We start from the raw sequence: 18,887 nt of genomic DNA, 5'->3' as shown, positions 1-18,887 counted from the left end.
TTGGTCCATTTCTGCCATGAAATGGGGTGCCGATAGATACTCACTCCTACATCTGTATCGTGCTCTTATCAGGTCTCGATTAGATTATGGAGTTGTTGTCTATGACTCTGCTAGGAAAAGTGCACTAACCAGACTGAACACCATCCAACTTAGTGCCCTTCGTACTTCGCTAGGAGCCTTTAGAACATCCCCTGTCCAGAGTCTGTATGTAGAGACGTATGAACCTCCACTTCACCTTAGAAGGAAAATGCTGCTCCTTAATAATGCAGCCAAAATTCAAAGCTTTCCAGCCCATCCTGTTCGACCATTGCTTCTCAACCCTGATTGGATCACTTTCTACAACAGCAAAGTTACAGAAAATAGACCCACTGGTATTCGATTAAAAGAATTGATACATGCCTGGGACATAAACTTTGCCAATATGCTTCAAGAGAATGATGTACCTGATCCAGCCTGGTCTGTAACTCTCCCTCACTTTGATACCTATTTTCAGCAATTGAGAAAGAAATCCCTGCCAGATGAAAGTATTAAACAGCTACATAAAGGCCATGCCCTCAACAATGCTCAATGCTGTATAATATATACAGATGGTTCGAAAACAGACTCTTCTGTTGGTGCTGCAGCTGTCTTTTCCTCTTTTACACTTTCTATATCACTTCCAGTTGAGTGTAGCAGTTACACTGCAGAATTATACGCAATAAAATTAGCCCTAGAAAATATAAACACTTCCCACAATGCTAGCAGCATAATATACACAGATTCCATGAGTGCAGTCTCTGCATTAGACAATAAACTTTCAATATCACATCCCATCATAAAACATTTTTTCCTGCTTAAACCACCTACGAAGTAAGAAACATGCAGTGTTATTTTGCTGGATCCCAGGGCACTCTGATATCACAGTAATGAGAGAGCAGATCAGGCAGCCAAACAACCAATCAGTACAATACCATCACATTACCAAGTACCATACATAGATTACTTGAAGCGCATTAAAAAAATCTATACAATTCAATGGTCTGAAATCTGGAGTTCACAAACGAACAACAAATTGCTCGAAATCAAAGAGGAACCAGCACTATGGAAATCTAGCTTCGGGCAAAACAGACAAGAAGAGGTTGAGCTAGCAAGATTACGCGTAGGGCATACACATCCAACCCATATATATCTACTCAAGCAGGACGTCCCACCTCAATGCACGCATTGTACTTTACCACTTACCGTCAAACATATACTCTTAGATTGTAAGCAGTATTCCTATTTCCAGAAAAATAGTTTCCTTTCACTGTCACGACTGAAAGAGCCTCTATCACTTGCCCATATTATTGGAAACAATGCAAATTTAACTGAACTATTTACCTTTCTTAAGCAGATACAAATATATGATTTTCTATGATGACAAACTGACCGAAATTTTATATTAAAACATGTCATAGGAACAGGCACATTTTGGCCCTAGTTGCCCTTGTGCCCAAAAACGCCAATACCAATACAATTGGTATTGGTGTTTCAACACACATTTGTAACCAAAACATTACCAAACACAATAAATCGTAATAAAACACTTATTATGTAATAAGTATTTTATTAACACAATAAATAATCCTAATAAAATACTTTATTACGTAATAGTTGAAGAACAGGGTGGATGCCCTCAAAGGATCTAAGTTGAGGGGCCCCATCAAGCTCTCAGCTGCCCACATCAAAGCCAGAGCTTGCACTTGGTCATCACGCAACACAGAAGCAACCCCCAAGGCAGAATGCGCTGGTCCCACAGGAACTAGTAGTTGTTGGTGACTCTATTGTCAGGGAAACGGGAAACATGCTTTGTAAAAAGGATAGGTGAAACAGGACCAGGGTATGTCTGCCAGGAGCAAAGGTTGATGACGTTGTAGAGCAGATATCATCTTTTAAGGGCACAAAAGGTGATATAGTTGTATACGTTGGCACAAATGATATTAAGAGTAGGAGACCCTGCAGAATTACTTAACAAGTACAGGTCACTGTTGAAAAAAAGTCGTGAATTAGGGTTGAATTTGAAAGTGTTTGCAATTCTGCCCAGATACGATACGAGGGAGTACATGAAGAGTGCCTTGTCCATCATTTCGGCCCTGGAAAGATTGTGCAAGGCTCAAGGGGTAGAATTTTTTTCAGCCTGGTCTGTACTTGTTAACAGGAGAGACTGCTTCTACAGGGATGGGATACACTTAAATAGAAAGGGTGCATGAATATTTCCTGATGCTATCGAGGCAGTGTTAGGTGGGTTGGAAAACTGCTAGCTTGAGGGGATACAAGAACTACTAGATTAACAGTAGCCACTGGCAGAGGTGAAAGTGATTCTTGCACTGCTTCTATTGGAATGAGCAGAAGCCTGGAAAACAAGATGCAGGATATTTCAGAGACTGCTCGGAGTCATTGCGGTACAAATAAACACATGGGAGTTTGGTAAATAAATTTGATGAATTTGAGGTATTGCTCAAAGCATCAAAGGTGGATATTGTTGGGATATCAGAGACGTGTCACACAGATATAAGGAATGCAGAATTGGAATTTCGGGAGTACAATGTGTACAGAAAGGATAGACAGGATAGGAAGGGAGGAGGGGTTGTGCTATTAGTTAAGAAACGCACAAAATCCAAGGAAGTGAAGCCAGTCAACATTGCTGGACAGTGCAGTGTCGAATCAGTTTGGTGTGACATTAGAATTGGGAGATCAAAATTGAGAGTAGGTGTGTGCTATAGGCATAATGACTCTGATGAGTATAAGAAGGAACTGTACAGGCAAATAGTGGTCCAGTAAATCAGAGTGTCTTATAATGGGGGATTTTAATTTCCCAGATATTGACTGGAATTTGTGGGTTGGTCACTCACACACTAGCAAAGCTTTTGTGGATTTATTGGATAATTGTTTTCTACATCAGCATGTTCGAGAGGCAACTAGAGGGAGTAATACTCTTGATTTAATTATCAGTAGTGAATCTTCATGCATTAAGAATCTGCAGATTCTTAATGCATGAAGAATCACTACTGATAATCACATCAAGAGTATTTCTCCCTCTAGTTGATTTACCCACTCTATTTCTCTGTAAAGTTGTTTATTATACTCATCAGAGTCATTAGGCCTATAAAACTCCTATTCTCAATTTTGCTTTCCCAGTGCTTATGTCACACCAAACTTACTGGATGCTGTACTTCCTTGGAAGACTTTTGATGTGGAGCCAGTAAAAAAAAAAAATCTGGCTCCTTGGCTTTAACTTGGTCAGTCATAATCACGAGGTTGGCACATATGTTATGCGCTTTGATGTTTCATGGTGTAATGTCATTTCCCTGTTCTTTTTGTTTATTATTAATTTTTTTTATTTATTTCTTTCTTTATTTATTTTTTGTCTAAACCATTGAGTGGTTTTCGAATAATGCACATTTTATTTTTTCGTAAATGTCAAATGTGTGGAAGCCCTCTACATTGAACAAAGTATTTGAATACTTTTCTGAACATGATAAATAATATATTTGCACATGCCAAGTAAATGACACTGATGGTGAGATTTTGACTTGTGGAGCAAAAATTAGTAAAACTTTGACCAATAAAATCAGTTTCAACATATGCCCAACATACAAGCAAGTACCTTCATCAACTGGTGAAAGGTATTCTGGAAAATTTTGAAATAGGAAAAGAGCATGTATTGGGCATTGTGACTGGTAATGCCTCCAACACCTCAAGAACTATTGAGAAGTTAAATAAAGACCAAGAAAGAGAGGTGATTCAGTAACAGATAGTGAAAGAGATGAATCACGTGGTAAAACTCCAGAAATTAGAGCCTTATACGACGTAGAAGCAGAACTGGATTTAAACGACATCCTGGATGAAATTTCAAGCCTCTCGAGAGTCCAACACATGCGTTGTGGTGTTCATACTTTACAGCTGGCAATCCGTTGATGCCTTAGGAAATAAGCATGCAATTGATCTTGTAAGGTGAGACAGGTTGTACTAGCTGCTAAAAGCCAAAAATAGAAACAATTGCTGGAAAAGCAGCAATTTTGGATCAGGCTACTAGGTTAGGTAGCACATATATGATGAGGACCACTTACTGGAACAAATTCGTGGCATGGACTGGGACTAGGAAGCAGCTTTCCTGGTGATTGCTGCTTCTTGGTAGCTAAATGGCCAGAAACAACATGCAACAAACATAAATTTATCAATTTATAAATTGATATGCTTACAAAAATGAAATCTATCGTTTTGCAGTGTAAAACAGACTTTTTCGAGTGTGTTAAAGAAAGTGACTTTATTGTGGACAAGTTCTTTCTAACCTGTACAAAATATGGCTGCGAATAACAAGGGAAATGTGAAAAGATCAAAGAAAGTGATGACATTAGCGAATAAAATTGAGTTATTAGACAAAATTTCTAATGGCGAAAGTGTCTCCTCAGTAGCAAAACATTATAACATCAATGAGTCAACGGTACGTTCAATCAAGAAATCGGAAGAAAAAATCCGCCGTAGTGTCCGTGAAAATGCGCTAATTGCTTCAAAAATTTGCGTGATGTTAAATTAGAAAAAATGGAAAAGGCTTTAAATCTGTGTATAGAAGACCGAACTCAAAATAAAATTCCATTAAGTTCACTCATCATAAAAAAATAAATAGCAAATGCTACACTAAGCATTTGCTATTTATTTTTTTTAGTCAGAATTATCACGGTATTATAAGGATACTATAATTTCACTATTGTTCACTCATCATTCGTGAAAAGGCAAAACTCCTTTATCAACACTTTAGCGAAACTTGTTATAGCACTGGTGGGATAAGTTTTTTTGCTAGCAAAGGCGCTGGTTTGAAAGATTTGTTTGAAATTTCTAATAAATATTACATTTAATATTAAATTGTTTCTTATTTTCATTTCGATGGCATATGCTTGCATTTCACTGTGTACATAGTCATAATATGAAGGTACACTGGACTCCCGCTAGTCCGAACTAATTGGGACCGAGCCCTGTTCGGATTAGCCGAATAACGTACCCCAGATTTTAAAATGAATAAGGAGTGAGTGACGTTGATAGCTTGAAGTAATGCTTCAGGAAATAACAAGCTACCTTTGATGATGATCATTAAATCAGCGAAGCCGAGAGCGCTTTTAAAAATATGAACATTAACAATCTTCCAATTCATTACAAAAGTCAAAAAAAAGCTTGGATGAACGGACAGCTTTTCATTGAGTGGTTTCATAATCAATTTGTCTCAGCAGTGAAACTTTTCAGCAATGAAAATGATTTGCCACCTCGCACCATTCTCCTCATAGACAATGCGCCATCCCACCCAGACGTTTCAGAGTTTACATCAGGGGATATAAAGGCAGCTTTCTTACCGCCTAATGTAACACCGTTATTACAGCCCATGGACCAGGGGGTGTTACAGTCTATCAAGTTTGCATACAGAAAGAAATATCTTAGGTCCTTGATAGAAGATAACACCAATTCACTTTCTTTACATGAGAAAATGAAACAAGTGAACTTAAAAGATGTTGTATATTGGGTTGCTGAGCTGTGGGAGAGTGTAACCGGTGGCAAAACATAGCATCTTCTAATCGATTTTCATCGTTACGTCAAAAGAAATTAACAGTTTGTTACTTCTGAAAAATGGCTTTTGTTCCTGTTTTTGTGTATAAGTATTGATCTGTAGTTTTAATAGGCCATGTCAAACACTGATTTATTAATTTTGTATTAGTACAGTACTACAATAAAATAGAATTTTTTTGTGGAATTCTAAATGTCTTTGTACCATTAATACCATTTAAATTTAACGTATTTAACATATATTTTGCGAACTAAAAAATTTCCTCTCCGCTGACCGAAACGTGTTCGGATTAGGCGGACGTTCGGATTAGCGGGAGTGCACTGTACATATAATACAGACAAAATTTTAGACTAGTTTTTCTTATATATTTCATACTTTGGAACGGAACCCTTTTATTACTATGGGAGCCATAACTCAGTATTCGCGTTTTCATTATTCGCGACATTTCTCAGGAACGTAACCCCCGCGAATAGCAGGGGTTTACTGTACTTTTGAATTCCAAAATGTTGTTTTTAAAATCTTTATGGACCAGAAACCCAACTCCACCTTCACTCCTTTCACTGTTTCCATTGGTGTACGGCAGATTTCCACTTGATAAACTTATAAGTGATTCATTTCTTCTTGTTTCAGCCAAACCGATGATATTCCAATTCACATTTTCTAATTCCTTTTCCAGCTCTAATATCCTGTCTTCACCAATGAGTGATCTTACATTATAACAGGCCAAGTTCAGTTTCCATGGGCGCCTCCATAGCCAGGTGGGAAGGAGCAGCAGTGCGTAGCACAGGCTTCTTGATTAGACCGGGGTTCGAGCCCCTCACCACCAAATACGGAGGATGCGGAAAGGTCAGGGAATGACCACCGCATATCCCGGAGCAATATGGCCTTAGTTGCTAATGCTCCTAAAAACCAAATAACAAATAACAATCAGTTTCCATGCATGGCAGCCTGGTCGTACCCAGAGATTCTTAGCACCCTCTGCTTCGCTCTATTCCTCTCGCTGCCGTAAGAGGGGGAGTGAAAGCTGCTGGGGACTGAGGGCCATTTGTTTTGTCGTGCTGTCATATGCTGGAGGGTTTGGTCTTTTCCTCTTCACACTGACCAGGTGTCTTGAAGAGAACCACTCTACACGTTCGTTGCCACCTAAGTGACGTAGCAGGGCTTACCACCGTGAAGGTGTGCATGAGTGGATTTTACGGAGCAGGCCAACCGGACTTCTCCTAAATCTTCTGTAATAGAGATATATTGGATCCATCAGTGTTTTAGTCTGAGTGTCTGATAACACACAGGATACCTGTTTCTCTCTAAAAATGCATCACAGAAGTCATTACATCATCTGTGGCTTCAGCCAGAGGAGCTTCACATACTCCCATCACTAGTCTGTGCCGAGTAATCACTAGTAGTTTGACTACAGTCCGTGATGCATTTTTCATGACCAGTATAACATTTCGAGTTCTAGTGAAATGATTTACCCGGTTCAAACTCTGTTCATTTGAATTTAGTCAAACTGCTTTAGAAAAACAATTTAAAAAATGTGTGTACCTTATAAAGATGTTTTATTTTATGTGAAAACATCCTTGGCTTGGAAGAGCTTAGTATAATCCAAACCAATAGCCTAATTACTCATTTGATTGTAGCCATTTTTTTGAATAATATGATGTCACAATCCTGCAGTTACTACTGCATGATTGTGACTTCATGGCAATCTTTCTTCCTGTATTTACTACTGCAGGAAGTATGATTGTAAAAATGCAAATATTTGTCAATTTCTTTTTTAGTCTCACAATTTCATTACATTCCATTGTTAGGTGCATATAGATGTTTTCATATCAATTTTCGAAAAAAAATTTGAGTATTCAATGATGCTGGAGTCAGGCGCAGAGTATTGTCAAGAGTATTGAGCAAGAATGATAGCAACAAAGCCTAAGAAAATAAGGACACCGGCCGATTGAGGAAAACAGGTCAGTTGATCTGCCCAATTGACGCTGTCAATTGGGTACCTCAACTGACTGTTTTCCAGAGACATTTAGAAACATTGCAATTGCAAGTATATGGCTCTTACTTTAGTTATTCATTGTAGGTACCTCCAAGGATGTTTCACATAAAACCATCTACTGTGTGTGCTTGGCACAGATTATTTTTATTTTTTTCATACTATACTATTATTATGATGATACCTGTTGTATTTAGAGCTCCAAAGCCTTAAACTGCACTTGGTATATCTCATATTGTGAAATTAATTCAACTTGGTTTTCAGCTGTTATATCTTTAAGGATAACTACCTCTTCTCCGATGAGGTACCAAATAATGCTGAAACGGCTGCCTGAGTAGCTACTGAGAATAAATAACAGTAGTCTTCTCTAATGGAGAAGCAGCTCATTGCAAAGGAATTCACAATATGATATGTTGTTGTGCCTGCACATGCATAAATTATGAATATATTTAGTCAAATTAAACTTTTTATATATATATACAGTCGATTCCGGTTATTTGGGACACATCAGGACTAGTGCATTTTGGCCCGATTAAGTGGCTGCCCCAATTATCCGAAGTTTCACGTAAATAGTTAAAAATACAATTGATCCCCGCTTTACATTTGATTCACGTTACAATGGACTCACCATAGTAAAGTACCATTCACTATACAATGTGTAGTAAGCGCCATCATTGTGATCACATTTGTGAATTGAAGTTTAATTCTCTTAAAACGGCGATTCTAATTAGCAAAAATAGGAGGAAATTTATCCACAGACTATAAAAGTAAAGATATATTAAGCACAAATTTACCTGTTATTACCTTACCAATTAAAAAATTAAATCATACGTGATAATCAGAATAATTAATACGTACTGTTATATGTACATACTAACTAGTTGATATTTCTGTTCACTGACATTTGTGGAAGGGGGTTAAAATTTAAAACAGTAAAAAGATAAGCAATCAATAACAAGGAACACGACACACACAGATTGCAAGTAACTCGATACGCGCAAGTGAGAACGGAGTGAGTAACGAGTTACAAAGTTTTAAAAATAGGAATGAAGAGAAGATTCTGAAAATTAATTTTTTTATATGATTGAAGATTCCATGGAAGTGTAAACACATTTCAGCACAATAACCCACAGAATTCCAGCTGTCGGTATTATCGCAAATTCAATAAGATCGAATTTACTATTCATTTATGATAGATTGCACTAACAATAAAAGCCCAATAAACAGGTGACTGCTAATTGTTTTATGGTTGTGATCTCCACAAATTCTACCGAACCACGTACGGTTGGAGAAAAACATAGGGTAATCTCCAGTGCTGCGGTCTCCTGCTCCGATTAAACGCATGTTTTCCTAATTAAGCGAAGTAAACCCTGGCTATTTTCTCGATTGGGTTCTGTTTTTTAAGATTTGCCCCAAATAAACGGCTGCCCCAATTAACTGGTGGCTCAAATAACCGGAATCCACTCTGTCTGTGTGTGTGTGTTAATTTCATATAGTATGAAAATTATTTTATTAAAAAAATAATGAACCATGCATTTGCTTTGTTAACTATAGCAATTAACAACAACTGCTTTTTGGTATCCTTCAGTATATCTGTTAGTTCTTTCCTAGCAGCATTTCAGAGTCTTTTGTATCGAATGGCCTTATCTGAAATACTGATTCAAGTCAGCGAAGTCACTAATGAAATTAGTGAACAGATTTTCAAACCATAGCTGTTTAATGTTTTTAGTAGAAATTTATTTTGTTTTTTTTTATGATAGTTTGTGATATCAGTTTATTTATTTTTACAGATTTGTCGTTTTTGCTGGCATAGGATTAGAACAGATGAAAATGGTTTGTGTCCAGCATGTCGAAAGGTATGAGATCTAGTGTAATGTATTTTAAATAATAATTTTCATATTACATCAGTGGGAGTCCACTCTTGTCAATAAAAGCTGCATTGGAACTTTCAAGTTATGATGTTTGCAGTATAATATAGAATTTGTAGGCATTAATGTATTGGTAGCATTTAACTCCAGATAATTTAATTTAGTTTCTACAAGACAGTAATGATATTACAAAGGGTACTAGGAAAGTTTTGCAATACAGCTTTATTTAATTTTTTCAAAGTAATTTCCTCTACATTCAATACACCTCTCCATCCTCCGAAACCAATCTTTAAACCAGTTCTGCCAAGTTTCACTAGGGAGTAAAGCACACTCGTTGTCCCAAGCCTGTAGAAGGTCCTCATCACTTGAAAACCGCCTCCCTTTTAGCTTCATTTTCACATGCGGGAACAGTGCAAAGTCACAGGGAGCAAGGTCTAGACTGTAGGGAGGGTGCTCGAGAAGTTTCAGTCCTGTCGTGGTCAAATATTCGGTGCAGGCTTTGGCGCTGTGAGCTGGAGCATTTTCGTGATGGAGGTACCAGGTGTCCATTCTTGACTTTGGCCGCAGGTTCTTCATAGATCCAATGACTTTAGGCAGGCATTGTTCAGTATACCACTTAGCTGTGACTGTCTTCTGCGTGTAACCGGAATCCACTAGGCCCAAAACGACACGTTCCACAATTCCACTCGATTTGAAAAATACAGCTATCATTTTCTTCTTTACAGATCGGGATTTTCTGACATTTACGGGTGTGTCGTCATCATCAAAGACCCAAACTTTGTTTTGAGCCTTGGTCGGCAGATCGTAATAGTACAGCCAAGTCTCGTCACCTGTCACGATGTTGTTCACATACCGAGATTGTCCCTTATCAAACTTTTTTAACATCTCCCGGCACCAAGTCACACGTCGTGTCATCTGCTCTTCAGTCAGTTGATGCGGCACCCAGAGAGAACAAAGTTTCTTCACGTGCAAATGATCTTGCAGAATCGAACGAATTGCTGGTGCATTTAGACCCAAAGTATCCTCTATCTGTTGGTAGGTCACTCGCCTGTTTTCGTCAAGCATTTTCCTCACAGCAGTAACGTTTTCCTCCGTAACTGACGTTCGTGGCCTTCCCGGCCTCTCAGAATCCTCCAGAGTGAAATTTGCCCTTTGGAATTCTCTATACCACCTGAATATCGTTGTACGATGTGGACAATCATCATCTAGTGCAAGAGTCATTTCTTCTAAGCACTGGTCTATGGTTAAACCACGCACAAAATTATACCGCAAAACTGTCCTTATCTCATTTCGTGACCACGATGCCATCGCAAGCACTTTACACTCTCACTACTAATGAATAACTGAGCCCATCGACTTGGCGCGGCGGCTACTATGCACGTATGAACATGTCTCAACATGCAGCAACAAGCAGCTTCCTGTGATTCATTGTTGCGTCATATTGCAAAACTTTCCTAGTACCCTTTGTATCTCCCTGAACCCTTTGTTGTTCAGGTGAATTACAGTCATCTCTTGAAATTTTCCTATATAGCATTGCCATTTTTGTCTCTTTTCAGTTTTATCAATTTACAGTTACAAATTTGGCAATGCTCAGGAAAGTCATTTGGATTATCTGAGACACGAGAACATCTAATAAAGAATTAAGATGTCATACAACAGAGTAGTTTTAGTAGAGCCAGTAGTTACTGAGCTATAGACAGGTGAATGTATCTTGTTCTAGGTTAGTCAATAAACAGTTCCCCAGGGGTCCTAATTACCTGAAGTAATAACAAGTTCCTGCCATGATTTGATTTTACAGTCATTGATGGTTTTAGCATAGTACCTTTTTATTTCATTGTAGTTCTGCCGAAGGCAGTCAACCTCAGAAGATGGCAAACTTATTTGGTGTCTCTGGAAGGTCATCCGTGCACGATGACGAACCTGGTGACATAGGAGTGTAAATATGGTTCCACCACAGGGTAGGATGTTTAGAGAGTAGTGCGAGAGCAAGCATAATATAGAGAGGAAGTCAGAAAGAATGTGAGATTAGTAGCATGTGTGAATGTGTTCAGAAAACCTAAGAGTTGGAAGGAAAATCAAAAATCAGAATTAGACTCTTCAAAGCAATACCACAAAATTAGCTTTAACAAGAAGCATTGCAGGTTATAGAAAAGGTGATAGCCCCCAGTGGTCAATAGAGCAAAGCTCCTCAACCACAGACTGGTCAGCAACAAATGAGTAAATATACAGAAAAGTAACAGTAATACCAATGTTACTTTCCCCACTTAAGTAACTAAAATTACAGGTCATTCCTAGTTTGTTTTGAACAGCAAGTTAATGAGAGTCTTCTAGCAGAAGAACCTTGGAGTGAGTAGCACCAGAGAACCAGAAACTGTATTTAGCTTTTACATCAGCCATGATTACTAAACAAAAAGGTCCAACAAGTGAGATAACACAATCCGGGTAATTCAGATGCTGAGTAATATCAGAGGTGAGAGGGCAGTGGAGGGATACAAGGAACAGTGAACCAAATGAAGCTGGAACATTGATGCAGACCTCAACTTGATTATTTTGACAACATCCGGAGTGTTATTCATTACAATCAGAGCCAAATGTGGATCAGAATGATATAATTGTATGACCCTTAAAGAAACCGTGTATTCCAGAACCTTTCCACCATGGTAATATTTTGATATAACCTGATTATAGGTACAATACCTGTAGTGAGATTACATAAAAATTAACATCATCAAGATATTTGTGCACTTCATGGGCAACAGCCTGGAATGTTTATGTTCAGCTGCAGTATCTTAATATTAATGTTATTCATCTTATTTGTTAATACCGCACCAGTGTGTGTGCAAAGAGGTTAGATGTAGAATCCATATTCTGTTCTTAAGCATACCATTTCCTGTGCACAAAGATCTTCTGGGCAGGTGGGATCTTTTTTTTTATAAAAATCCCAAACACAAGAGGTATTAGAACCTATAGTACTTAGTGCCGTGCTTGGGTTGGAGGTTGAGAAGATGAACGAAGATATTTGTTGACATTAGACTTTAAACTTCTGTAGACTGCAATTTTCAGGAAGTACGTATGAAGGCAACTTTGTTCCAGAAAATAGCAGTTGAATAAACAAGGGAGATGAAAAGTTGGTTCTGTGAGTTTGAAGTTGGACAGTAAATGGATGTTGATTGGCATGTGTTCGAACTATGTTGAAAGAGAGAGCGGGAATTATAGACGCCAATTCAGAAGAACAGTGCCCATGGAAGTATCTATAGAAAAGGCATGCAACAGAATCAGTTTGTCTATGAGACAGTGAGTGGAGAGTCTCTGTTACAGACGGTCATTAATTAGCCAAATTGCCCTCTTCTGAATGGGATCTACAAGCCTGAGAGAAGTTTTGGGGGCACCTTCCCAGATGTGGGAACAATATTCCATGGTAGGGCTTATTTGCAATTTGTACAGAGAACAGCTGTTTGGAAGAAAAGTAACGCTGAGAGCGAAAGAGAAAACTAAGTTTTTTAGGTGCAGAGGAAGCGATATTTGTAATGTGCTTCTGCCAAAAGAGATTAGAAGTCAGGGTAATCAAAAAAAAAAAAAAAAAAATATATATATATATATATATATATCATTTTGCCTAGAAATCAGAGTGTCACCAAAGATAAGCATAGGAGCAGAAGAATCCTTTTTGCAAGATATGACAAGACTGAGTTTTAGAAAGATTGAAATCTACAGGTCTGGGGGCCTCATTTTACATAGGATGTGGAGTTGCTAGAACGAGTGCAGAGAAGGGCAACAAGATTCAGGAGAGGAAAAGAGGGGTGCACTTACGAAGAAAGGCTTAAGTTCTGCAAGTTTCAGCATCTGGAGATTTAGGCACCTGCAAGGTGATCTGATCGAGGTGTATAAGGCCTTGAATGGTTTGAGCAGGCTCAATGCTGACAGGATACTTCCGCTTTCTCAGATTAAGAACATAAGGAGGCATAGTTTCAAATTGAGGAAAGTCAATTGTAGAATAGATGCTAAATTTTCCTTTAGCCAGCGGGTAGTTGATTGCGGGAACAGACTTCCATCTGTTGTTGTGAAAGTTGACAGCTTAACTAGACAAACATTTGGAGTAACCGGATGGGTCAAATGGAAAGAGTGTTTTTTGTTTTGTTTTGTTTTGTTTTGTTTTGTTTTTTACTGATGCAGACAGCTTGCTTTCTTGCATCATATGCATCAACTAATGCTAATAATCACTTCCTTATCCCTGCTAGAAAAATTACTGAATATCATTCACAAGACACCATGAGCTACCCTTGCAGGCTGTCTGCACTGCTCAGAAAACTTCATATCTCACTGCACAATTACCCCCAGTTCTTTTAAATTCTTCACTATCCATCTGGGAGCCGACCGGGCTAGCCAGGTGGATAAAGTGCCTGCTTGGCAACCCAAAGGTCACGGGTTCGAATCCCGCCTCGGGCTTGGATCACAGTAAAATACAAACACTTTGGGAGGTGCATTATAGCCACAGAAGCTGATGTGCCAACAACTAACAAAAACAAAAAAAAAAAAACCCATCTGGGAGGTGCCTCCGTAGCCAGGTGGACAGGAGCAGCAGTGCGTAGCACACATTTCTTGATTAGACCAGGGTTCGAGCCGGTGCCCATTGAACACAGAGGATGCGGAAAGGTCAGGGAAATGACCAGCGCATATCCCTGAGCAATATGGCCTTAGTTGCTAATGGTCCTAAAAACCAAGTAACAAACCCATCTGGGATTAATGCTACCCATATGCAGTACTTTGCATTTGTCAATGTTAAAATTCAGTTGTAAACTCTCAACCCATCTCCTCAAATTTTCTAGATCCTGTTGCAGAAGCATACTGTCATTAACAACCCTACCACCCTTTGTAACAGCTGAAAACTTGGACATTAAGCCTGATATGCCTTCATCAATATCATTGAAAAATACAGAAAACAACAGCGAGCCCAACACCGAACCCTGAGGACTCTACTAATAAGATTGGTCCACAAAGAGCACTGTCTATATGTCATCCTTTGATCCCCTTTGTGAATTAGAGATACATTAGCATATCTCCTGTTCATGAGGACTTCCCATGTGTCCAAGGATTCTCTCATAATTATACCTGAGGGTTTTCTTACTTCCTTTGCTGCCTCCTTTAATATAACTGGATAGATCTCATCCACCACAGGTGCCTTATGTTAAGCTAGAACAATTTCTCCTCCACTTTGCTCTCAGTTATTACAAAATCCTTTAGCTTCCTATTACAATTTCATCAACTTCTGGCATTCACTTCTCTTAACTTCTCATTTTTAAACGTAGATGCAAAATACTTATTTGGTTTGTCAGTTACCCCAGCAGGATCATCATCAGCAGCAGTCAAACCACCATTATCAAGGCAATCAATCTGATTCATCCCTTTCCTTCAAGAGTTTACATAAGTAAAGAAGCCTTTGGTGTTTTGCTGTTTTTCTTTGCATCCTTTGCTAAAGATTTCTTGTAATCTGCTTTTGCTTGCCTAACCTCCTTTGTGATTTGATTACAGACTAGTTTATATCTACCATAGGCTTCTCTATCATCTGTTAATTTATAAATTGGACATTAAGCCTGATATATATGGCTTATATATATCAAACCAACTCATGTAAATAGCAAACCAACTCACGTAAATAACAAAAAACAATGCTTGTAAATAACAAACAACCAAATCACGTAAGAATTTAATTTTCACCATGGAGTTATATAAAAAAAAAAAAAAAAAAAAACGGAAATACCCCCCACCCACCCACCCACCCCTGCTGACGTAGGAATCAGCCCACTCATCGGATGACTTGCAAAAACATCTCCCTGCAACAATAGGCGCGGCTGCGCACTCAAAACCAAACCCGTGATAAAACAAACAATGAGTAAGGCTAACCCCTCATTTACCGAAAGACCACCACCAGACAGATAAGTATAACTCCACTCGCTTATTCCGATAATTACCCGTTGGGCTTTGTTTCCCCTCTACCAGTTTGCCGAATCCGATGTTAGATAAAAATTTTTTTCAAAAATTAAAATTAAACTAAAAGACAAATTGAAATAAAACTATCCTTATTCAATTAAATAAATAGTCTAAAAGAGCAAAATAATCTCACTACTAAGGCAAAACTGATAAGGAGTTAACAGAAACGGGTAATTATGAGACATGCCTTTAAAACTGGCTATCGATCCGCTCAAAGCCCCCGATGAAGTAGCGGCTAGATGACCAGGTAAGGGAATGTTAGTTAGTATTGAATGATAATTAATTAATGTTAAAATAATTATAATTAACTTCATTAGATATTATATAATTTGAATACCATTACAGACCCCCAGGAATAGGTTAGACTAAAAACGCTAACTAAATCTCCTGTTCCGTATACACCTTAATACCCTATAGAAAATAGATACCAAAAAATTAATCTAAGCAATCAAAATAATATATAAATATATATATATATATATATATATATATATATATATATACAAAGGGTACTAGGAAAGTTTTGCAATATGACGCAACAATGAATCACAGGAAGCTGCTTGTTGCTGCATTTTGAGACATGTTCATACGTGCATAGTAGCCGCCGCGCCAAGTCGATGGGCTCAGTTATTCATTAGTAGTGAGTGTGTAAAGTGCTTGCGATGCCATCGTGGTCACGAAATGAGATAAGGACAGTTTTGCGGTATAATTTCGTGCGTGGTTTAACCATAGACCAGTGCTTAGAAGAAATGACTCTTGCACTAGATGATGATTGTCCACATCGTACAACGATATTCAGGTGGTATAGAGAATTCCAAAGGGGAAATTTCACTCTGGAGGATTCTGAGAGGCCGGGAAGGCCACGAACGTCAGTTACGGAGGAAAACGTTACTGCTGTGAGGAAAATGCTTGACGAAAACAGGCGAGTGACCTACCAACAGATAGAGGATACTTTGGGTCTAAATGCACCAGCAATTCGTTCGATTCTGCAAGATCATTTGCACGTGAAGAAACTTTGTTCTCTCTGGGTGCCGCATCAACTGACTGAAGAGCAGATGACACGACGTGTGACTTGGTGCCGGGAGATGTTAAAAAAGTTTGATAAGGGACAATCTCGGTATGTGAACAACATCGTGACAGGTGACGAGACTTGGCTGTACTATTACGATCTGCCGACCAAGGCTCAAAACAAAGTTTGGGTCTTTGATGATGACGACACACCTGTAATTGTCAGAAAATCCCGATCTGTAAAGAAGAAAATGATAGCTGTATTTTTCAAATCGAGTGGAATTGTGGAACGTGTCGTTTTGGACACGCAGAAGACAGTCACAGCTAAGTGGTATACTGAACAATGCCTACCTAAAGTCATTGGATCTATGAAGAACCTGCGGCCAAAGTCAAGAATGGACACCTGGTACCTCCATCACGATAATGCTCGAGCTCACCGCGCCAAAGCCTGCACCGAATATTTGACCACGACAGGACTGAAACTTCTCGAGCACCCTCCCTACAATCCAGACCTGCTCCCTGCGACTTTGCACTGTTCCCGCATGTGAAAATGAAGCTAAAAGGGAGGCAGTTTTCCAGTGATGAGGACCTTCTACGGGCTTGGGCAACGAGTGTGCTTTACTCCCTAGTGAAACTTGGCAGAACTGGTTTAAAGATTGGTTTCGGAGGATGGAGAGGTGTATTGAATGTAGAGGAAATTACTTTGAAAAAATTAAATAAACAAAGCTGTATTGCAAAACTTTCCTAGTACCCTTTGTATATATATATTGTTTTTAAATTATTATTATAAATGTCTAAATGATTATTTTCAATTTATCACTTGTATACACCTTAATGTTCCGTATACACCTTAATACCTATATAGAAAATAAATACCAGAAAATTGCATTAGTTTAAACAATCAAACTATATATATATATATATATTATTAGTGGAGTCCCTCAAACCCTGGGGGACTCCACTAATAAAATTAGTACACATAGAGCAGTGTCCATTTATCACCTCTCCCTGCTGTCTCTCACTCAACCATCCTTTTATCCGTTGCACCCAATTTGATTGGATGCTATGATGTGGTCACAAAGGAACTGGATGCAAAAAATTATTTTGATACCATATACTTTAATTTCAGGAAAGCTTTGTTGATACTGTTTCACATGGAAGACTGCAGTACAAATTGGATTGGTATGGCATTAAGGGCAAGTTGCTGCAATTGATAAAGGGATGATTGTGTGCGAGACAGCAGGGAATGATAATAAATGAACACTGCTCTATGTGGACTGTTTGTTATTTGGTTTTTAGGAGCATTAGCAACTAAGGCCATATTGCTCCGGCGATATGCGGTGGTCATTCCCTGACCTTTCCGCATCCTCCGTATTTGGTGGTCACAGGCTCGAACCCCGGTCTAATCAAGAAGCGTGTGCTACGCACTGCTGCTCCTCCCCACCAGGCTACGGAGGTGCCTCTGTGTGGACTAATGTTATTAGTGGATTACCCCAGGGTTTGGTGTTAGCCAATTGTTGTTTTCTGTATTTATTAATATCGATGAAGGTAGATCAGGCGTAATGTCCAAGTTTGCAGATGATACAAAGGTTGGCAGGGTTGTTAGTGATAGTAAAGGCAGTATGCTACTACAACAGGATCTAGAAAAGTTAGGCAGATGGGCTGAGAAGTGGCAATTGAAGTTTAATATTGACAAATGCAAAGTACTGCATATGGGTGGCAGTAACCCAAGAGAAACATACCAACTGTGTGGTACTACACTCTGGGAGATGGAGAATGAAAAAGACCTGGGTGAAATTGTGCAATTGGATATAAAGTTCTCTGAGCAGTGCAAACCAGCTGGCAGAGCAGATCATGGAGTTTTGTCAAAGATATATATAGAAATTTTGCTAGCAGAGACAAGGAGGTGATTATACCTTTGTATAAGGCAATGGTTATGTTACACCTTAAGTACTGTGTTCAGGTCCAGTGGCTCATTTAAGGAAGGATGTAAAGTAACTGGAACTAATGTAGAGAAGGGCAACAGGATTTCCAAGAGGATGAAAGGCTTTCTCCTACCAACAGTGGCTTAAATTCTGCAGGTTGGTGCATCTGGAGACAAGGCACCTGTGAGGTGATATCATTGAGGTGTACAAGGCCTTGAATGGTTTGAGCAGGTTCAATGCTGATGGGATACTTCCACGCTCAGATTAGGAACTGGAGTTGGTATAGATTCAAATTGAGGAAAGGCAGTTGTAGAATAGATGTTTGGAAGTTTGCCTTTAGCCAGTGGGTAGTTGATTGTTGGAACAGACTGTCATTAGTTGTTGTAGAAGTTGATAGCTTAAATATAAATTTAAGACTGAACTAGACAAACATTTGGAGTGACCGAATGGGTGAAATGGGAAGTGTCTTTATTTGGCTGTTGCTCTAGGCTTGCTTTGTTGCATCATATGCTTCAACTAATGTTAAAACATCC

The 18,887-nt window shown here is 38.7% G+C and overlaps 1 protein-coding gene across 4 annotated transcripts in view; it reads left to right on the top strand.

Moving 5' to 3' along the window:
- The window catches only part of LOC150075706 (CCR4-NOT transcription complex subunit 4-like), a 494,519-nt gene that overhangs the window by 89,362 nt on the left and 386,270 nt on the right, over nucleotides 1–18,887 (top strand). For all 4 annotated transcript variants that reach the window (XM_090388673.1, XM_090388675.1, XM_090388674.1 and 1 more), the window contains exon 4: nucleotides 9,356–9,421. In XM_090388673.1, the coding sequence (XP_090244799.1) occupies nucleotides 9,356–9,421 (66 nt within the window). The remainder of the gene's footprint in view (nucleotides 1–9,355; nucleotides 9,422–18,887) is intronic.

This window comes from Mastigoproctus giganteus, chromosome 14 (assembly GCF_048544385.1).
Source record: "Mastigoproctus giganteus isolate SK-2022 chromosome 14, ASM4854438v1, whole genome shotgun sequence".
In the NCBI taxonomy this organism is placed as follows: domain Eukaryota; kingdom Metazoa; phylum Arthropoda; class Arachnida; order Uropygi; family Thelyphonidae; genus Mastigoproctus; species Mastigoproctus giganteus.
The sequence above is the reverse complement of the archived record's forward strand: the minus strand, read 5'-3'. Positions and strand labels throughout refer to the sequence as shown.